This window comes from Microcaecilia unicolor, chromosome 12, assembly GCF_901765095.1.
Source record: "Microcaecilia unicolor chromosome 12, aMicUni1.1, whole genome shotgun sequence".
Taxonomy (NCBI): Eukaryota; Metazoa; Chordata; class Amphibia; order Gymnophiona; family Siphonopidae; genus Microcaecilia; species Microcaecilia unicolor.
Genome location: NC_044042.1, coordinates 77,513,453 through 77,530,591, shown reverse-complemented (window position 1 = coordinate 77,530,591; position 17,139 = coordinate 77,513,453). Strand labels below are relative to the sequence as shown.

At 44.6% G+C, this 17,139-nt stretch overlaps 1 protein-coding gene across 4 annotated transcripts in view; it reads left to right on the top strand.

The window, feature by feature from the left end:
- TLK2 (tousled like kinase 2) overlaps positions 1-16,174 on the top strand; it is a 109,176-nt gene extending 93,002 nt beyond the window's left edge. For all 4 annotated transcript variants that reach the window (XM_030220689.1, XM_030220690.1, XM_030220688.1 and 1 more), the window contains 4 exons: positions 11,363-11,501; positions 11,715-11,826; positions 12,038-12,145; positions 12,610-16,174. In XM_030220689.1, the coding sequence (XP_030076549.1) occupies positions 11,363-11,501; positions 11,715-11,826; positions 12,038-12,145; positions 12,610-12,783 (533 nt within the window). In that variant the 3' untranslated portion in view covers positions 12,784-16,174. The remainder of the gene's footprint in view (positions 1-11,362; positions 11,502-11,714; positions 11,827-12,037; positions 12,146-12,609) is intronic.
- The last annotated feature ends 965 nt before the right edge of the window (positions 16,175-17,139 follow it).

Sequence of the window (17,139 nt, the reverse complement as noted above, 5' to 3'; positions counted from 1 at the left end):
TTTGCCTCCTTTGTGCGGGATATGTCTATAAGCATTCCCTTTCCCGTGGTCTCTGTGGAAGAGCCGAGGGCCGAGATGCTCGAGGTCCTCGACTATCCATCACCACCTAGAGAGTCCTCCACGGTACCGCTGCACAATGTCCTGAAGGAGACGCTGCTCCGGAACTGGGTGCGACCACTAACTAATCCCACCATTCCCAAGAAAGCAGAGTCCCAGTACAGGATCCACTCTGACCCAGAGCTCATGCGGCCCCAGTTGCCCCATGACTCAGCGGTCGTGGATTCTGCTCTCAAGAGGGCACGGAGTTCGAGGGATACCGCCTCGGCGCCCCCGGGGCGGGAGTCTCGCACTCTGGACTCATTTGGGAGGAAGGCCTACCAATCCTCCATGCTCGTGACCCGCATCCAATCTTACCTGCTCTATATGAGCATCCACATGCGGACCAATGTGCAACAGCTGGCGGACCTGGTCGATAAGCTCCCGCCGGAGCAGTCCAGGCCTTATCAGGAGGTGGTCAGGCAGCTGAAGGCGTGCAGAAAGTTCCTGTCCAGGGGGATTTTTGACACCTGTGACGTGGCATCTCGTGCTGCGGCCCAAGGTATAGTGATGCGCAGGCTCTCATGGCTGCGTGCCTCTGACCTGGACAACCGCACCCAGCAGAGACTGGCTGACGTCCCTTGCCGGGGGGATAACATTTTCGGTGAGAAGGTCGAGCAGATGGTGGACCAACTGCATCAGCGGGAAACCGCTCTCGACAAGCTCTCCCACCGGGCGCCTTCAGCACCCGCCCCCACGGGTGGGCGTTTTTCCCGGGCACGGCAGGCTGCACCCTATTCTTTTGCAAAGCGTAGGTGCAACCAGCCGGCCCGAAGGCCTCGCCAGGCACAGGGACAGCCCCAGCGCGCTCGTTCTCGTCAACAGCGTGCGCCTAAGCAGCCCCCTGCGCCTCCACAGCAAAAGCCGGGGACGGGCTTTTGACTGGATCCACGGGAACATAGCCGCCCTACAAGTGTCCGTACCGGACGATCTGCCGGTCGGAGGGAGGTTAAAATTTTTTCACCAAAGGTGGCCTCTCATAACCTCCGACCAGTGGGTTCTCCAAATAGTGCGGTGCGGATACGCCCTGAATTTGGCCTCCCTGCCTCCAAATTGTCCTTCGGGAGCTCAGTCTTTCAGCTCCCTTCACAAGCAGGTACTTGCAGAGGAACTCTCCGCCCTTCTCAGCGCCAATGCGGTCGAGCCCGTACCACCCGGGCAGGAAGGGCAGGGACTCTATTCCAGGTACTTCCTTGTGGAAAAGAAAACAGGGGGGATGCGTCCCATCCTAGACCTGAGAGGCCTGAACAAATTCCTGGTCAAAGAAAAGTTCAGGATGCTTTCCTTGGGCACCCTTCTGCCAATGATTCAGAAAAACGATTGGCTATGTTCCCTGGATTTAAAGGACGCATACACTCACATCCCGATACTGCCAGCTCACAGACAGTATCTCAGATTCCGCCTGGGCGCACGGCACTTTCAGTATTGTGTGCTGCCCTTTGGGCTCGCCTCTGCCCCACGAGTGTTTACAAAGTGCCTCGTGGTGGTGGCGGCGTATCTCCGCAAGCTGGGAGTGCACGTGTTCCCATATCTCGACGATTGGCTGGTCAAGAGCACCTCGGAGGCAGGAGCCCTCCGGTCCATGCAGTGCACTATTCAACTTCTGGAGCTGCTGGGGTTTGTGATAAATTACCCAAAGTCCCATCTCCAGCCTACTCAGTCTCTGGAATTCATAGGAGCGCTGCTGAATACCCAGACGGCTCAGGCCTACCTTCCCGAAGCGAGGGCTACCAATCTCTTGGCCCTGGCTTCGCAGACCAGAGCGTCTCAGCAGATCACAGCTCGGCAGATGTTGAGACTTCTGGGTCATATGGCCTCCACAGTTCATGTGACTCCCATGGCTCGTCTTCACATGAGATCTGCTCAATGGACCCTAGCTTCCCAGTGGTTTCAAGCCACCGGGAATCTAGAAGATGTCATCCGCCTCTCCACCAGTTGCCGCACTTCACTGCTCTGGTGGACCATCCGGACCAATTTGACCCTGGGACGTCCATTCCAAATTCCGCAGCCCACGAAAGTGCTGACGACGGATGCATCTCGCCTGGGGTGGGGAGCCCATGTCGATGGGCTCCACACTCAGGGTCTGTGGTCCCTCCAGGAAAAGGATCTGCAGATCAACCTCCTGGAGCTCCGAGCGATCTGGAACGCACTGAAGGCTTTCAGAGATCGGCTGTCCTGTCAAATTATCCAAATTCGGACAGACAATCAGGTTGCAATGTATTACGTCAACAAGCAGGGGGGCACCGGATCTCGCCCCCTGTGCCAGGAGGCCGTCGGGATGTGGCGTTGGGCGTGTCGGTTCGGCATGCTCCTCCAAGCCACGTACCTGGCAGGCGTAAACAACAGTCTGGCCGACAGACTGAGCAGAGTCATGCAACCGCACGAGTGGTCGCTCCATGCCAGAGTGGTACGCAAGATCTTCCGAGCGTGGGGCACCCCCTCGGTGGACCTTTTCGCCTCTCAGACCAACCACAAGCTGCCTCTGTTCTGTTCCAGACTTCAGGCACACGGCAGGCTAGCGTCGGATGCCTTTCTCCTCCATTGGGGGACCGGCCTCCTGTATGCTTATCCTCCCATACCTTTGGTGGGGAAGACCTTACTGAAGCTCAAGCAAGACCGCGGCACCATGATTCTGATCGCGCCCTTTTGGCCCCGTCAGATCTGGTTCCCTCTTCTTCTGGAGTTGTCCTCCGAAGAACCGTGGAGATTGGAGTGTTTTCCGACTCTCATTTCGCAGAACGACGGAGCGTTGCTGCACCCCAACCTCCAGTCTCTGGCTCTCACGGCCTGGATGTTGAGGGCGTAGACTTCACTGCGTTGGGTCTGTCTGAGGGTGTCTCCCGGGTCTTGCTTGCCTCTAGGAAGGACTCCACTAAAAAGAGTTACTTTTTCAAGTGGAGGAGGTTTGTCGTGTGGTGTGAGAGCATGGCCCTAGAACCTCGTTCTTGCCCTGCACAGAACCTGCTTGAATACCTTCTGCACTTATCAGAGTCTGGCCTCAAGACCAACTCAGTAAGGAATCACCTTAGTGCGATTAGTGCTTACCATTATCGTGTGGAAGGAAAAGCCATCTCTGGAGAGCCTTTAGTCGTTCGATTCATGAGAGGCTTGCTTTTGTCAAAGCCCCCTATCAAGCCTCCTGTTGTGTCATGGGATCTCAACGTCGTCCTCACCCAGCTGATGAAACCTCCTTTTGAGCCACTGAATACCTGCCATCTGAAGTACTTGACCTGGAAGGTCATTTTCTTGGTGGCAGTTACTTCAGCTCGTAGGGTCAGTGAGCTTCAAGCCCTAGTAGCTCATGCTCCATATACCAAATTTCATCACAACAGAGTAGTGCTCCGCACCCACCCAAAGTTCCTGCCGAAGGTGGTGTCGGAGTTCCATCTTAACCAGTCAATTGTCTTGCCAACATTCTTCCCCAGGCCGCATACCCGCCCTGCTGAACGTCAGTTGCACACATTGGACTGCAAGAGAGCATTGGCCTTCTACTTGGAGCGGACACAGCCCCACAGACAGTCCGCCCAATTGTTTGTTTCTTTCGACCCTAACAGGCTAGGGGTCGCTGTCGGGAAACGCACCATCTCCAATTGGCTAGCAGATTGCATTTCCTTCACTTACGCCCAGGCTGGGCTGGCTCTTGAGGGTCATGTCACGGCTCATAGTGTTAGAGCCATGGCAGCGTCAGTGGCCCACTTGAAGTCAGCCACTATTGAAGAGATTTGCAAGGCTGCGACGTGGTCATCTGTCCACACATTCACATCACATTACTGCCTCCAGCAGGATACCCGACGCGACAGTCGGTTCGGGCAGTCGGTGCTGCAGAATCTGTTTGGGGTGTAAATCCAACTCCACCCTCCAGGACCCGAATTTATTCTGGTCAGGCTGCACTCTCAGTTAGTTGTTCTTCGTAGGTCAATTTCTGTTGTTTCCTCGCCGTTGCGAGGTTCAATTGACCTGGGTTCTTGTTTTGAGTGAGCCTGAGAGCTAGGGATACCCCAGTCGTGAGAACAAGCAGCCTGCTTGTCCTCGGAGAAAGGGTATGATACATACCTGTAGCAGTTGTTCTCCGAGGACAGCAGGCTGATTGTTCTCACCTTCCCTCCCTCCTCCCCTTTGGAGTTGTGTATTTTATATTTTTTGCTAGTCATTCAACTGGCGGGAGCGGTCGCGCACGGGCGGGAAGACGGCCGCGCATGCGCGGTGGGCGTGCCCTGCGTGTCGACCGTCCCGCGAAGCTTATTTCCGGTTGGTGGGGGCTGCCGCGGACGTCACCCAGTCGTGAGAACAATCAGCCTGCTGTCCTCGGAGAACAACTGCTACAGGTATGTATCATACCCTGTCTCGTAGCGATGGGGCCTCCTGGCGTGGGCACCAACTGGAGTGTTGTAGCGCCGGATGTTTCCGCACTGGTAACAGTGTGTGAAGGTGGAGAGAGCGTTCTTGTTGGGAACAACATGACAAGGGAGAGGCAGTCGCCAAAGGATCGTTCATCTGAGCTTGGCTTATTAAGTAAGTTATTTTTGCAAAAAAACCTGACACAATTACGTTAGACACTATCTGGGAGGCGTTAGTGGGCCTAGAAGCTTCTTTCTCTCAAAAGTTTATCTCATTAAGTCAACAATCTCAAACTATCGGGACAAATACCTGTAATAGAAGAAAAGATTGGTACACTGGATAAAGAGATTGGAAATAACTCCTAAAGTATACAAAATTGCCAACAAATCCAAGTAAATCTGATAAAAGAGAACATGTACTTGAAGAATAAGATTGAAATCCTGGAGAACCAACAATGCTCAAATACATTGAGATCAATTTTGCTAAACAGGTTTCAATTGCTTCTATAATAACTTTCAAAAAAATATTTAACTGAAATTTTGAAAATCCAAGAACAGGCATACCCTCCTGTCTCAAAAATCTACTATTTGTTACCTTCTGTAAAAAAGGGATTAGAGCAAGAAGTAAGAATGGAAGGGCCATTAGAGACTTTGGACTTGAATTTAACTCAAACATTAGAAGATGATGGAGTGGGTTTGACAACAGCAATATTGATAGTGACTTTTATATTACAGTCCGATAGAGATTGGATACTTAAACAAATTTTCCTTCATGGAAAACAACTTTTCTTGAATTGCAAGGTCAGAATGTTCCCAGACATTTCTAGGGTAACTCAAAGAAAATGGCAAGAGTTTCTTAAACTACGTTCAAAAGTTTTGCAATTGGGCAATTTATTTTGGTTAAACTTTTCCTGTAAGTGTGTATTAAAGCTAAACTCAGTTAAGTATATATTTTTGATCCTAAACAATTAAATTCCTTTTTAGATTCTAAGATGGCTGTTACACCTAATTCACAATCAAGAATAGTAATTACTTCTGCTCCATAATTAGTAGTAATAATCCTGGAATCTCTTATTCACGCCTTCAAATCCTTATTGGTAGAGTTTTTCTCTATAATTTCCTTAAAATTGTGAATTGCCTCCATATTTGTGGACTATAGATAAATAAAGGATCACGTGATACTTGAATAAGTTCATAGAATTGACTATATGAGTTAGAATTTATCATGATAAGTGTCATCTTTTCTGTTTTCAAGAAATGTACTTGAGTAAAATTGTAAATCTCTTAAAATAAAAAAATTTTAAAAAATGAAAGAGGGGTTGATAGACATATTAACATAATAGATGATGGCAGATAAAGATCTGTACGGTCCATCCAGTCTGCCCCAACAAGATAAACTCATTACATAAGGTATTATACTGTGTAATGACCGAAAGCCAAAACCATAAAGAATGCAGGCAAATATGGTCATTCAAATGTTGAGAAAGTTGTAGTCCTACAATAAATCTATAAGCTTTGTGAAGGAAATATTCGCTATTAGTCTAAAGTTAGCAGTTGAAGACAAACCTTCTTGAGCTTTGGGATAGTTGGTTTTTTTTATTATTATTATTTTATTTTGCAGATTTACAATAAATTCAAGAACACACCTTGATACAGAAAAGATTAATAATTCTATTCAAATTTCCATATTCTCAAAATGGTTAACATAAAGTTCCAAAGAAAGGGAAAAGGAAAATATGATATAAGTTTCCATATTTCTTTCATAGTATTCATCTTTAGTCCACAATTAGTTGGAGGCATATCACTATATGTGTGGAATAGCAAAAGAATACTTCTTCCTATAAAGAAACAGAAGGCTGGAAGGGAGCGCCAGGAATTTTCTTCTTAAATTACGGAGTAGATGTAATTGTTGTTCTTGGTTGTAAAGAGGGGTCAAGGCTATTTTAGAATCTAAGAAAGAACTAAATTGTTTAGGATCAAAAGAATTTCATTTTATCACACATTTACAGGGGAAATTCAACCAGAAGAGATCGCCCAATTGTATCATTTTTGGGTGTAATTTAAGAAACTCTTGATGCCTCTTTTGGGTCGCTTGAGAGACGTCTGGAAACATTCTAACTTTATAATTTAAGAAAAGCTGATCGCTATGAAGAAAAAATTGTTTCAATATCCAATCTCTTATCTGGTTGTAATACAAAAGTCACTACAAGAGTTGTTGCCATTAAGCCCAAGTTATCATCTTCCAAAGTCTGTGTTAAGTCCAAGGTATCAAAAGGTATTCCACCCCCTTGATCAGCCAATTGGTCCGTCTCCTTTTTTTTTTTTGTAAGGTAACAAATGATACATTTTTGAGACCGGGGGGGTATGCTTGTTCAGGTATTTTCAGATCTTCAGTCAAATATCTTTTAAAAGTTTTATTAGTGAGGCTATTGAAGCCTGTTTAGGAAAATTTATCAATCTCACTGTATTAGATCTCTGCTGATTTTCCAAAGTTTCTATTTTATTCTGAAGATACAAATTTTCTTTAATTAAGTTAACTTGTGTTTGTTGAAGAACTTGTATGTCTTTTGTATTAGTCTCCAATGTTTTGTCCATAGTTGTTATATTTCCCTCTAATGTTGGTATTATTTCTGATAAGATTTGAGACTGTTGAATTAAAGGAAAAAGTTTTTGGGAGGAAGAAGCTTCCAAGCCCATTAAAGCTTCCCAAATGGCTTCTAATGTGATTTTTCTCTGTTTTTGGGGTTTTTTTTTTTTTTTACAAAAAAAACTTACTTGGTGAATCAAGGTCTGCCAGAGATTCTTTCGGGGAGCCTTGTCTCCTTCGTCAGATGGTTTCCAGCAAGAACGTTCCCTTCCCTTTGATCCACAACTGCTTGTGGGGATATTGTCAACGGTATTCTACCCAAGCTGGATCCTGTGCCAGGAAACCCTATCGCCTCTTGGGTACTAAGGGTTTCTTGGCCCCTTCTCGGCGTGTCCTCCGGCATGGGAGGAGCAGACCATTGTTCGGGGCTTAGCGATGTCTCTGCTTCTAAGCGGAGAGGCGGCTCACCTTTCCCCGATGCCATTCCTGGAAGGAGAAAATCAGTCCAAAGAGCCCACAGTTGGCGAAACTAGGGCCGTGGGACCAGCGCGTTGTTTGCCCCTCCTCTTAGGTATAAAGAAAAGAAGAAATTGCAGTCTGCAGGAAACCTGAGGTAAGTGGGTTAGGAGCGACTTCTCAGCTCTCCCTCTCAGCCGCCATCTTGCCTCTCCATTTTGTGCTTGGGGATAGATGTTAATACAGTATTTATAAAATTTTGTTTTTATTGTACATCACCTTGAATTACTTTGGTAAAAAAGGTGATTTAACAAATTAGAATAAACCATTTCCCATAGACAATGAGAGGGAGCCAGGACTTGATGCACAGTTTACAAGCAAAGTAACCTAAGGTATAATACCTGAAGGAGAATCCTTTTAACAGTAAAGATGACTAACACACAGCTAGTAGAAGGAAGCCTACCGAGCAAAGGTTTTATATCTTGCTCCAGGACTAATTTGAACCTTGTCCATAATCTGTTGGCTGGAATACTACTACAGAAAGTCAAATATATACACAGGAAGTCAAATACGTTAGCGTTTAACTTTAAAAAAGGAGACTATGATAAAATGAGAAGAACGGTTAAAAAAAAAACTTAAGGGGGCGTGGACGCTGTTCAAAAATACCATCCTGGAGGCCCAGGCCAAACATATTCCGCGAATTAGAAAAGAAAGACGGAAATCCAAAAGACAGCCGGCGTGGTTGAAAAGTGAGGTGAAGGAAGCTATTAGGACTAAAAGAAACGCCTTCAGAAAATGGAAGAAGGAACCGTCTGAAAATAACAAGAAGCAGCATAAGGAGTCATCTTTGACTCCTCCCTCTCCTTCTCTGCCCATATTCAGCAGACAACCAAGACCTGTCGCTTTTTTCTCTATAACATCAGCAAAATTCGCCCCTTCCTCTCCGAGCACACCACCCGAACTCTCATCACCTCTCGCCTTGACTACTGCAACCTACTCCTCACTGGCCTCCCACTTAACCATCTATCCCCCCTTCAATCCGTTCAGGACTCTGGTGCCCGTCTTATCTTCCGCCTAGACCGATATGCTCATATCACCCCTCTCCTCAAGTCACTTCACTGGCTTCCGATCAGGTACCGCATACAGCTCAAGCTTCTCCTACTAACCTACAAATGCACTCATTCTGCAGCACCTCATTACCTCTCTACCCTCATCTCCCCTTACGCTCCTACCCGTAACCTCCGCTCACAGGACAAATCCCTCCTCTCAGTACCCTTCTCCACCACCGCCAACTCCAGGCTCCGCCCTTTCGGCCTCGCCTCACCTCACCCTATGCTTGGAATAAACTCCCTGAGCCCATACGCCAAGCCCCCTCCCTGCCCATCTTCAAATCCTTGCTCAAAGCCCACCTCTTCAATGTCGCTTTCGGCACCTAACCATTGTACCTCTATCCAGGAAATCTAGACTGCCCCCAATTTGATTGACTGCACTTTTTGTCCTTTAGATTATAAGCTCCTTTGAGCAAGGACTGTCCCTCTTTGTTAGATTGTACAGCGCTACGTAACCCTGGTAGCGCTTTAGAAATGTTAAATAGTAGTAGTAGTAGTAGTAATAAGGAGTGTCAAAGCAAATGCAAGGCGCAGATAAAGAAGGCCAAGAGGGATTACGAAAAAAAAGATAGCATTAGAGGCAAAAAAACATAGCAAAACTTTTTTTCGGTATATTAAAAGCAGGAAGCCGGCAAAAGAATCGGTTGGGCCACTGGATTACAGAGGGGTAAAAGGGGCGATCAAGGAAGATAAAGATGTAGCAGAGAGATTGAATGAATTTTTTGCTTCGGTCTTCACCGAGGAAGATTTGGGTGTGATACCGGTGTCGGAAATGGTATTTCAAGCGGACGAGTCAGAGAAACTTACTGACTTCACGGTAAACCTGGAGGATGTAATGGGGCAGTTCTGCAAACTGAAGAGTAGCAAATCTCCTGGACCGGATGGTATTCATCCTAGAGTATTGATAGAACTGAAAAATGAGCTTGCGGAGCTACTGTTAGTGATATGCAATTTATCCTTAAAATCGAGCGTGGTACCGGATGATTGGAGGGTGGCCAATGTAACGCCGATTTTTAAAAAAAAGTTCCAGGGGAGATCCTGAGTCTGATGTCAGTGCCGGGGAAAATGGTAGAGGCTATTATCAAAAACAAAATTACAGAGCACATCCAAGGACATGGATTACTGAGACCAAATCAGCACGGCTTTTGTGTTGGGAAATCTTGCCTGACCAATTTACTTCAATTCTTTGAAGGAGTAAACAAACATGTGGACAAAGGGGAGCCGGTTGATATCGTGTATCTGGATTTTCAAAAGACGTTTGACAAGGTACCTCATGAAAGGCTACAGAGGAAATTAGAGGGTCATGGGATAGGAGGAAATGTCCTATTGTGGATTAAAAACTGGTTGAAGGATAGGAAACAGTGAGTTGGGGTTAAATGGGCAGTATTCACAATTGAGAAAGGGTAGTTAGTGGGGTTCCTCAGGGGTCTGTGCTAGGACCGCTGCTTTTTAATATATTTATTAAATGATTTAGAGATGGGAGTAACTAGCGAGGTAATTACATTTGCTGATGACACAAAGTTATTCAAGGTCGTTAACTCGCGAGAGGATTGTGAAAAATTACAAGAGGACCTTACGAGACTGGGCGGCTAAATGGCAGATGACATTTAATGTGAGCAAGTGCAAGGTGATGCATGTGGGGAAAAAAGAACCCGAATTATAGCTACGTCATGCAAGGTTCCACGTTAGGAGTTACGGACCAAGAAAGGGATCTGGGTGTCGTCTTCGATAATACACTGAAACCTTCTGCTCAGTGTGCTGCTGCAGCTAGGGAAAGCGAATAGAATATTGGGTGTTATTAAGAAAGGTATGGAAAACAGGTGTGAGGATGTTATAAAGCAGTTATATCGCTCCATGGTGCGACCGCACCTTGAGTATTGTGTTCAATTCTGGTCGCAGCATCTCAAGAAAGATATAGCAGAATTGGAAAAGGTTCAGCGAAGGGCGACTAAAATGATAGCAGGGATGGGACAACTTCCCTATGAAGAAAGACTAGGGCTTTTCAGCTTGGAGAAGAGACGGCTGAGGGGAGCCATGATAGAGGTTGGTGGATGTGAAGCGTCTGTTCACACTTTCCAAATATACTAGGACTAGGGGGCATGCAATGAAACTACAGTGTAGTAAATTTTAAAACAAATCGGAGAAAAGATTTCTTCACCCAACGCATAATTAAACTCTGGAATTCGTTGCCGGAGAACGTGGTGAAAGCAGTTAGCTTAACAGAGTTTAAAAAGGGGTTAGACGGTTTCCTAAAGGACAAGTCCATAAACCACTACTAAATGGACTTGGGAAAAATCCACAATTCCAGGAATAACATGTATAGAATGTTTGTACGTTTGGGAAGCTTGCCAGGTGCCCTTGGCCTGGATTGGCCGCTGTCGTGGACAGGATGCTGGGCTCGATGGACCCTTGGTCTTTTCCCAGTGTAGCATTACTTATGTATTTATCTAGGGGTCATTATTGACCCTCCATTATCTTTTGAAACACAAGTTTCTAGGACAGTGAGAGCCTCATTCCATGCCCTTTAACGAATACATTCATTGAAATACTGGTTTAGATAATTCTTCCCAGTGTAGCCTTGTTCATGGCCTTGTCACATTGTGTCTTGAATACTTAATTCCAAAGTAGATAAAATTACGGCAACTTCAGAATATTCAGAACACCACGATCAGGCTGATGTGCCATAATCTGGATGTTTCTCTTCCTTTTTATAAGTGGGGCTGTTTGCATTAAAGTACCCTTTCACGCTGAGATGATGTTCTCTCCTCCTCCCTCAGGTAATATTCTTCTAGTCAATGGTACAGCCTGCGGAGAAATAAAAATCACAGATTTCGGCCTATCCAAAATCATGGATGATGACAGTTACAATTCAGTGGATGGAATGGAGCTGACATCGCAGGGAGCAGGCACTTATTGGTATGTATCTCCTAGAATGATCCTAGGTTGCTTAGGAACAAAGAGTGTTTCTGTTTGTTTTTTTTTTGTTTTGTTTTGTTTTTTTTTGTTTTGTTTTGTTTTGTTTTTTTAAACCAGTCTCTTTTGAAGAATGTTTTGTACCTTTTTTTTTTCCTTGTATGATCACCTTTTTTTTGCATCATGCAAACATCTCATTTTCTCTTGGCTTATCAGGTATTTGCCGCCTGAGTGTTTTGTAGTTGGCAAAGAACCTCCAAAGATCTCTAACAAAGTTGATGTCTGGTCAGTGGGAGTCATTTTTTACCAGTGTCTGTATGGCAGAAAGGTAAGACATTTTCTTACAAATACAGCTGCCTTATCTCCTGTTGGGCCAGTTGTTTTTTTTGGGGGGGTGGGGGTGGGGAGGTAGAAGTGGATTCATAGTTCATGAGGTTAGGTCAGATCTGTTCAGACAACTGAGCTGATCTCTCCGCCATGATACAGTGACATTGAATGTGTTCAACCATTTGTTTTGGTTTCTTTCTTTTTTTTCCCAGCCATTTGGCCACAACCAGTCTCAACAAGACATTCTCCAGGAGAATACAATTCTTAAAGCTACTGAGGTGCAGTTTCCTCCAAAGCCAGTGGTCACACCTGAAGCAAAGGTAAAACATGGAAGTCCTCTGTGAAGATTTGTTTGTGGCGGGCAAAGTGGAACACGGCATCTTTTGTGCACAGCATTTACTGATTGGGAAGTGTTGCTCTGACAGTGTCCTCAGGCCAGAAAAGAGAAGGAGATTGAAGGGAACTGATCTTCTATAAAAGGAGTGATGTGCTTAGATCTTGAGGGTGGGGAGGAGATGAGAAAATACCTGGTTTGTGATATGATGTGTAGGTCTACTGCTCTTTATTGCTGAACACTGCTGCAAGAAATTGTAGATAATTTCAGCAAGCCAAAGAAAAGAGTGAGTCTTAGTATACAGGATTAGGGACAATTAGGGATTTGGGTGGGAAAGATAGCTGAGTAGGTTATGGATGGAGAAGTAGCACAAAAAGCAATACAGTTGCATGCCTGAGATCTGTGCCACATCTGAGCAGGCTGCATAATGGATTTATATTTGTACTTCAGGCATTTATCCGCCGCTGCCTGGCCTACCGGAAGGAGGATCGGATAGATGTCCAGCAGCTAGCCTGTGATCCCTACCTGCTGCCTCATATCCGGAAATCTGTATCCACCAGCAGCCCAGCCGTCGCCGCCGTCGCATCGACTTCCGGATCATCCAACAATAGCTCCTCAAACTGAAAAAGAGCCAGACATTCACGCAGCCAAAGGCCTTTTTTCTTTTTCTTATTTAAAAATGAAAAGGCAACAGAAAGACAACTTTAAAAAACATTTTTTTGAAGAACACGTTTTCAATTGAGAAAGATGGGAACGGTCCTGGTAGAACAATAAACCAGATACTGCCCCTCCTTCTATACCCTTTGCTTGGTTTCTTTTTCCATCCGTACAGCACGAGTGCATCAAGCATCTCATCCAGCGCAGACTGACGTGAAATGGAGCTGCTACCCTCTCACACCCACCCCACTTCAGGGGGGCTGAAAGATGTGGTTCTAGTCTGCTGTCAGAATGGGTTTTCTGATGAAAAAAGGGGAAGCTGTGGAAGGAAATGGGAACACAAAGCTGTGTCTCGTGGACTGCTGGCCTGTGGACTTGTTGCAGGCTGGAAGCAGTCATGACAAAAACCTACTTCATATGAATACTGACTTGTACAAAAATGAAAAAAAAAAACAAAAGGCTGGGCTAGTCCAGCATTCATATTTAAACTGTTGTTTTGGGGGTTTTTCCCTCGTCCTCCTCCTTTTTAAATGTAAGTAACTGCTCCTGGAAGACAGACACAAAACATGAACTTGGGAAGCACAAACCATTCAGCCGGGAGACTATTTTTTTGACATGCTGCCCTATTAAAAAAAAAACACACACAACAACGGAAAGTTTTACAACAAAAAGTTGATAATGCCAGTTCTTGGCAATAGTTAAGTGTTTTTACCCCTAATAATTTCAGGTTTGAATGTGGGGAGGGGAAGGTGGGGAGGGAATTTTTTTTATTATTATTATATGGAAAAAATAAATGCTTTTTTGTTTTTCTTTTGTGATGGTAAAAGTGAAACCCGTATTGGCTGATACACGGTAGCGTGGATCCCACGGCGCTGCAGCCTCCACCTACTTTTGTGACTCAGTTTTCTCCCCTCTTCTTGGCAAGAATCTCTTTGGTATCGTTAAAATGAGGGTGGGAAAATAAATTTCCATAGGTGCTTTTGGTCTGATGTTAACTTTAACACTTCCTTTGCTAGCACAGCATATAGACAGTGAACCCCTCCTAATTTATTTGAAATAATTAAACACCATAATTGCAGAATCTGGTAGTGTTGATACAGCATCAGGTAGACTCCTTGGAATATTTCAGCAGCTGCGCAGTGAACAGATTCGTGGCTGCTGAATCGTGACTTGCTTATCTGTGTTCTGAACATTGTATATTTCTTAAGCTCTTTCTTAAAACATCAGCTACAGTCATTTGTAACTGTACTGCTTTTGATTATATTTACAGAAAATAGACCCCCTCCCTTCCTGAAGTATTGCAGACGTAACTCTACGAACATGAGATTTCCCTAGACTCCTGGCTCTGTATTTAATTTTGGTTGTATGATAAATATAGAAGTAAATGATCTGAAGCCCATTTAGACATGATAAACCTAAACTCCCCGGTCTTCCAAAATTTTAAATCTGAAACAGCCATTGAGAATCTTAAAAGAGCTGTAGTTTCATCCTGATTTAGTGTGAGAATTAGAAACACTGATCTTGAAACTTTCTACAGATTTGTCAGCAGGAGATAAATGCTGCACGAGAAGCATATTTTGGAATGGGCTCTGGTGGGAGAGAATATTCCCACTGTTAAAGTGCGTTGATGCTTAGGTTTCTGCAAAATGGGACACATACCAGCTATTCTTGTAAGCAGACGGTGGGGGAGAGACTTAGTGAGAACATGTGGCAGCCAGCTTGGAATCTTCCACAATTTCCATACGTGGCAGGAAGCAGTAGTTTAAAGATGGAAGGAGGTCAGAAATGCTAATTCATACATGATAGGGGGTGGCAGGTTAGTTTAAACGAGACCACTACAGCAATTCCCAATTCAGTGGATTTGATTAATTGAATTGCAGAAGCTTGACTTATCTTGGCTGAAAACCTTACTAGCTTGACCTTCAGATTATTGGAGTTATGCATCCTCCTGATAGTACAGGGCAGCATTTGGAAGGAAGATGAGTGCAACCTTTTAAGTATTTGTCCCCACCCCCAGGACTCTCAGCAGTAATTCAGCCAAAGCTGTTTGGATTTTGACCTGCTGTAGCTACGTCTTTATAATACCATCCTGTGTGCATGTATTAAGAATTGGAACTTTTTTTCCAACTGACTTCTTTTCCTAGGACTTTACTGTAACTTGTTCAGAATGTACAGAAAATCTGTAGAAAAAAAGAATGCGTAGCAAGGAGATTGGACAGCTGTCCGGCCTTATTAAGGTTCTCAGTTCATAACATTCTGCATGACTGTTGCCATGGTTCATCTATAAAGAAGTTCTTGCTTTTATTATACAAGAGAGCTGCTGACATACACCTGAAAATGGGATGAGGAAAGTGATGGGAAGGTGGAAGAAGAGCCAGCTCCACCAAAATAAAATAAACCCAGAGCACTTGTCCCAGAGCGTTGCAGTGCACGCTATGGGAGAGCATGTTTTTGACTCCTTACTACAGTTGAAGGTCTTCATGTTGCAGCTTTTTCTTCATTATTGATGGGCAAAGTTGGGAAGTGAGGCAAATTTCCAGAGCCCTCGCCTCCCAGGAGAACTGCAGCTGTCCCTTTCACAGAGTATGGATTTCAGGTACCTAAGTAGATTTCTTATGTGACTTTTCAGCCTGGTCATCTGAAGCCAATAAGCTAGATTGTAGTATAGTCATCCCTGGTTGTTGTGTTTCTTCATCCTCTGAAAGAGAAGAGGAAATAGCTTTATTTGTTATTTTGAGTTTGGTCTACACAAAGAAAATACCATTCCCTTCCCAATAAGTACTCGAGCTGCATACTGAGCCCCAATTCTGAAGCAGGTCCCTTATAACCAAGTCTAATCCCACCCTTATTCCAGCTCCCACTGATTCTTGTCTTTTGATGTAAAAAGTTGCTCCTCATAGTTGCCTTTGTGGGGAAAAGGCCATCCTTCCAAAGGTGAAGATAGATATTTGAAAATGGGAAAGGGAGTGGGGGGGGGGGGGTTGTGTGTGTGTGTTCAAATTCCTTGGGCACTTTTTTCTTCTTTTTTTGTTTTTTTACTTTTAAATTACTAAATTACATTTGTGTCAGATTAGTTTCTTGCTGCTTTGTGACCCATTCAGAGGGCATGCTGACAGTGTTAACCATTTCTGCTGCTAAATTTGGTAGCTGATTGAAGACACCCCCACTCCTGGTTGGAAAGCCTTTGTTAATATGGGTTTCACTTTTCACAAGTAGGGATTTTTTTTTCCATACTGTTCATTTACTTGAAAAATGTGTATAAATTTTAACTTAATGCTAGGCCTCACTGTTCTGATTTATCCAACCAATTGAAAAAAAACAAAACAAAACATGGATATTAAAATGCCTTTTTGAGAAATGAACTGGCTTGCCTTTTTTAAAGTATTTATTTAAGTATAAATCATAGCACTTAACAGAGGGTCATGTGATGCCATGAGATGGAACAGGAACTGAATTTCAGAGTTCCTCTGTCCCCTACCTTTTTTTTTGCCTTTTTCAGCAAACCACCCACACATTTTGATACACAACAAGATCTAGAAGATCTGAATTACTACATCAAGTGGCTTATTTCTGGTGATAATGGCAACAAAATCCCAGCACAAAGACAAAAAAACTGAACCATCAAACCCAAGATGGCCGCCACTCCCAGCCCTTCAAGTCCGTCAGTGTGCTGAGCATGAACCTCAGAACTCACAGCGGCTATCACTACAGCAGTAGAGGTGACCCTCAATTTTAAAAGAATACAACCTTCAACATGAAATACATCTGGTCTAGTCTTCCATGATGGTATTTGTAAACAACGTCCATGCCTACATTAAAGTCCTAACCTTTGCGGCCAACCCTTTTAGCTTCTTTTTAATCATTTTCTTCATTTTGTCATAGTTTCCCTTTCAAAAATTAAATGCTACTACAGAAGATTTCCTTAGGGGTCCATTTACTAAGGTGCGCTGAAAATGGCTTGCGGTAGTGTAGGCACAGGTTTTGGGCGCACGCCCAGCTATTTTTCAGCGCACCTGTAAAAAAAAAAAAAGGCCTTTGTTTTTGCCGAAAATGGACGTGCATCAAAATCAAAATTGCCGTGCATCCATTTTGGGTCTGCGACCTTACCACCAGCCATTGACCTAGCGGTAAAGTCTGACGTGGTAACCGGGCAGTCAAACGCGCGTCCGAAAATAAAACATTTTCAGCCACGCACCAAAAATGAAATTACCACAAGAGCCACACGGTAGCCAGGCGGTAACTCCATTTTGGCGTACGTTGGACACACGTATACATGCGGCTTAGTAAAAGGGGCCCCTAGTGACTTCACTCTAGATATCAGCT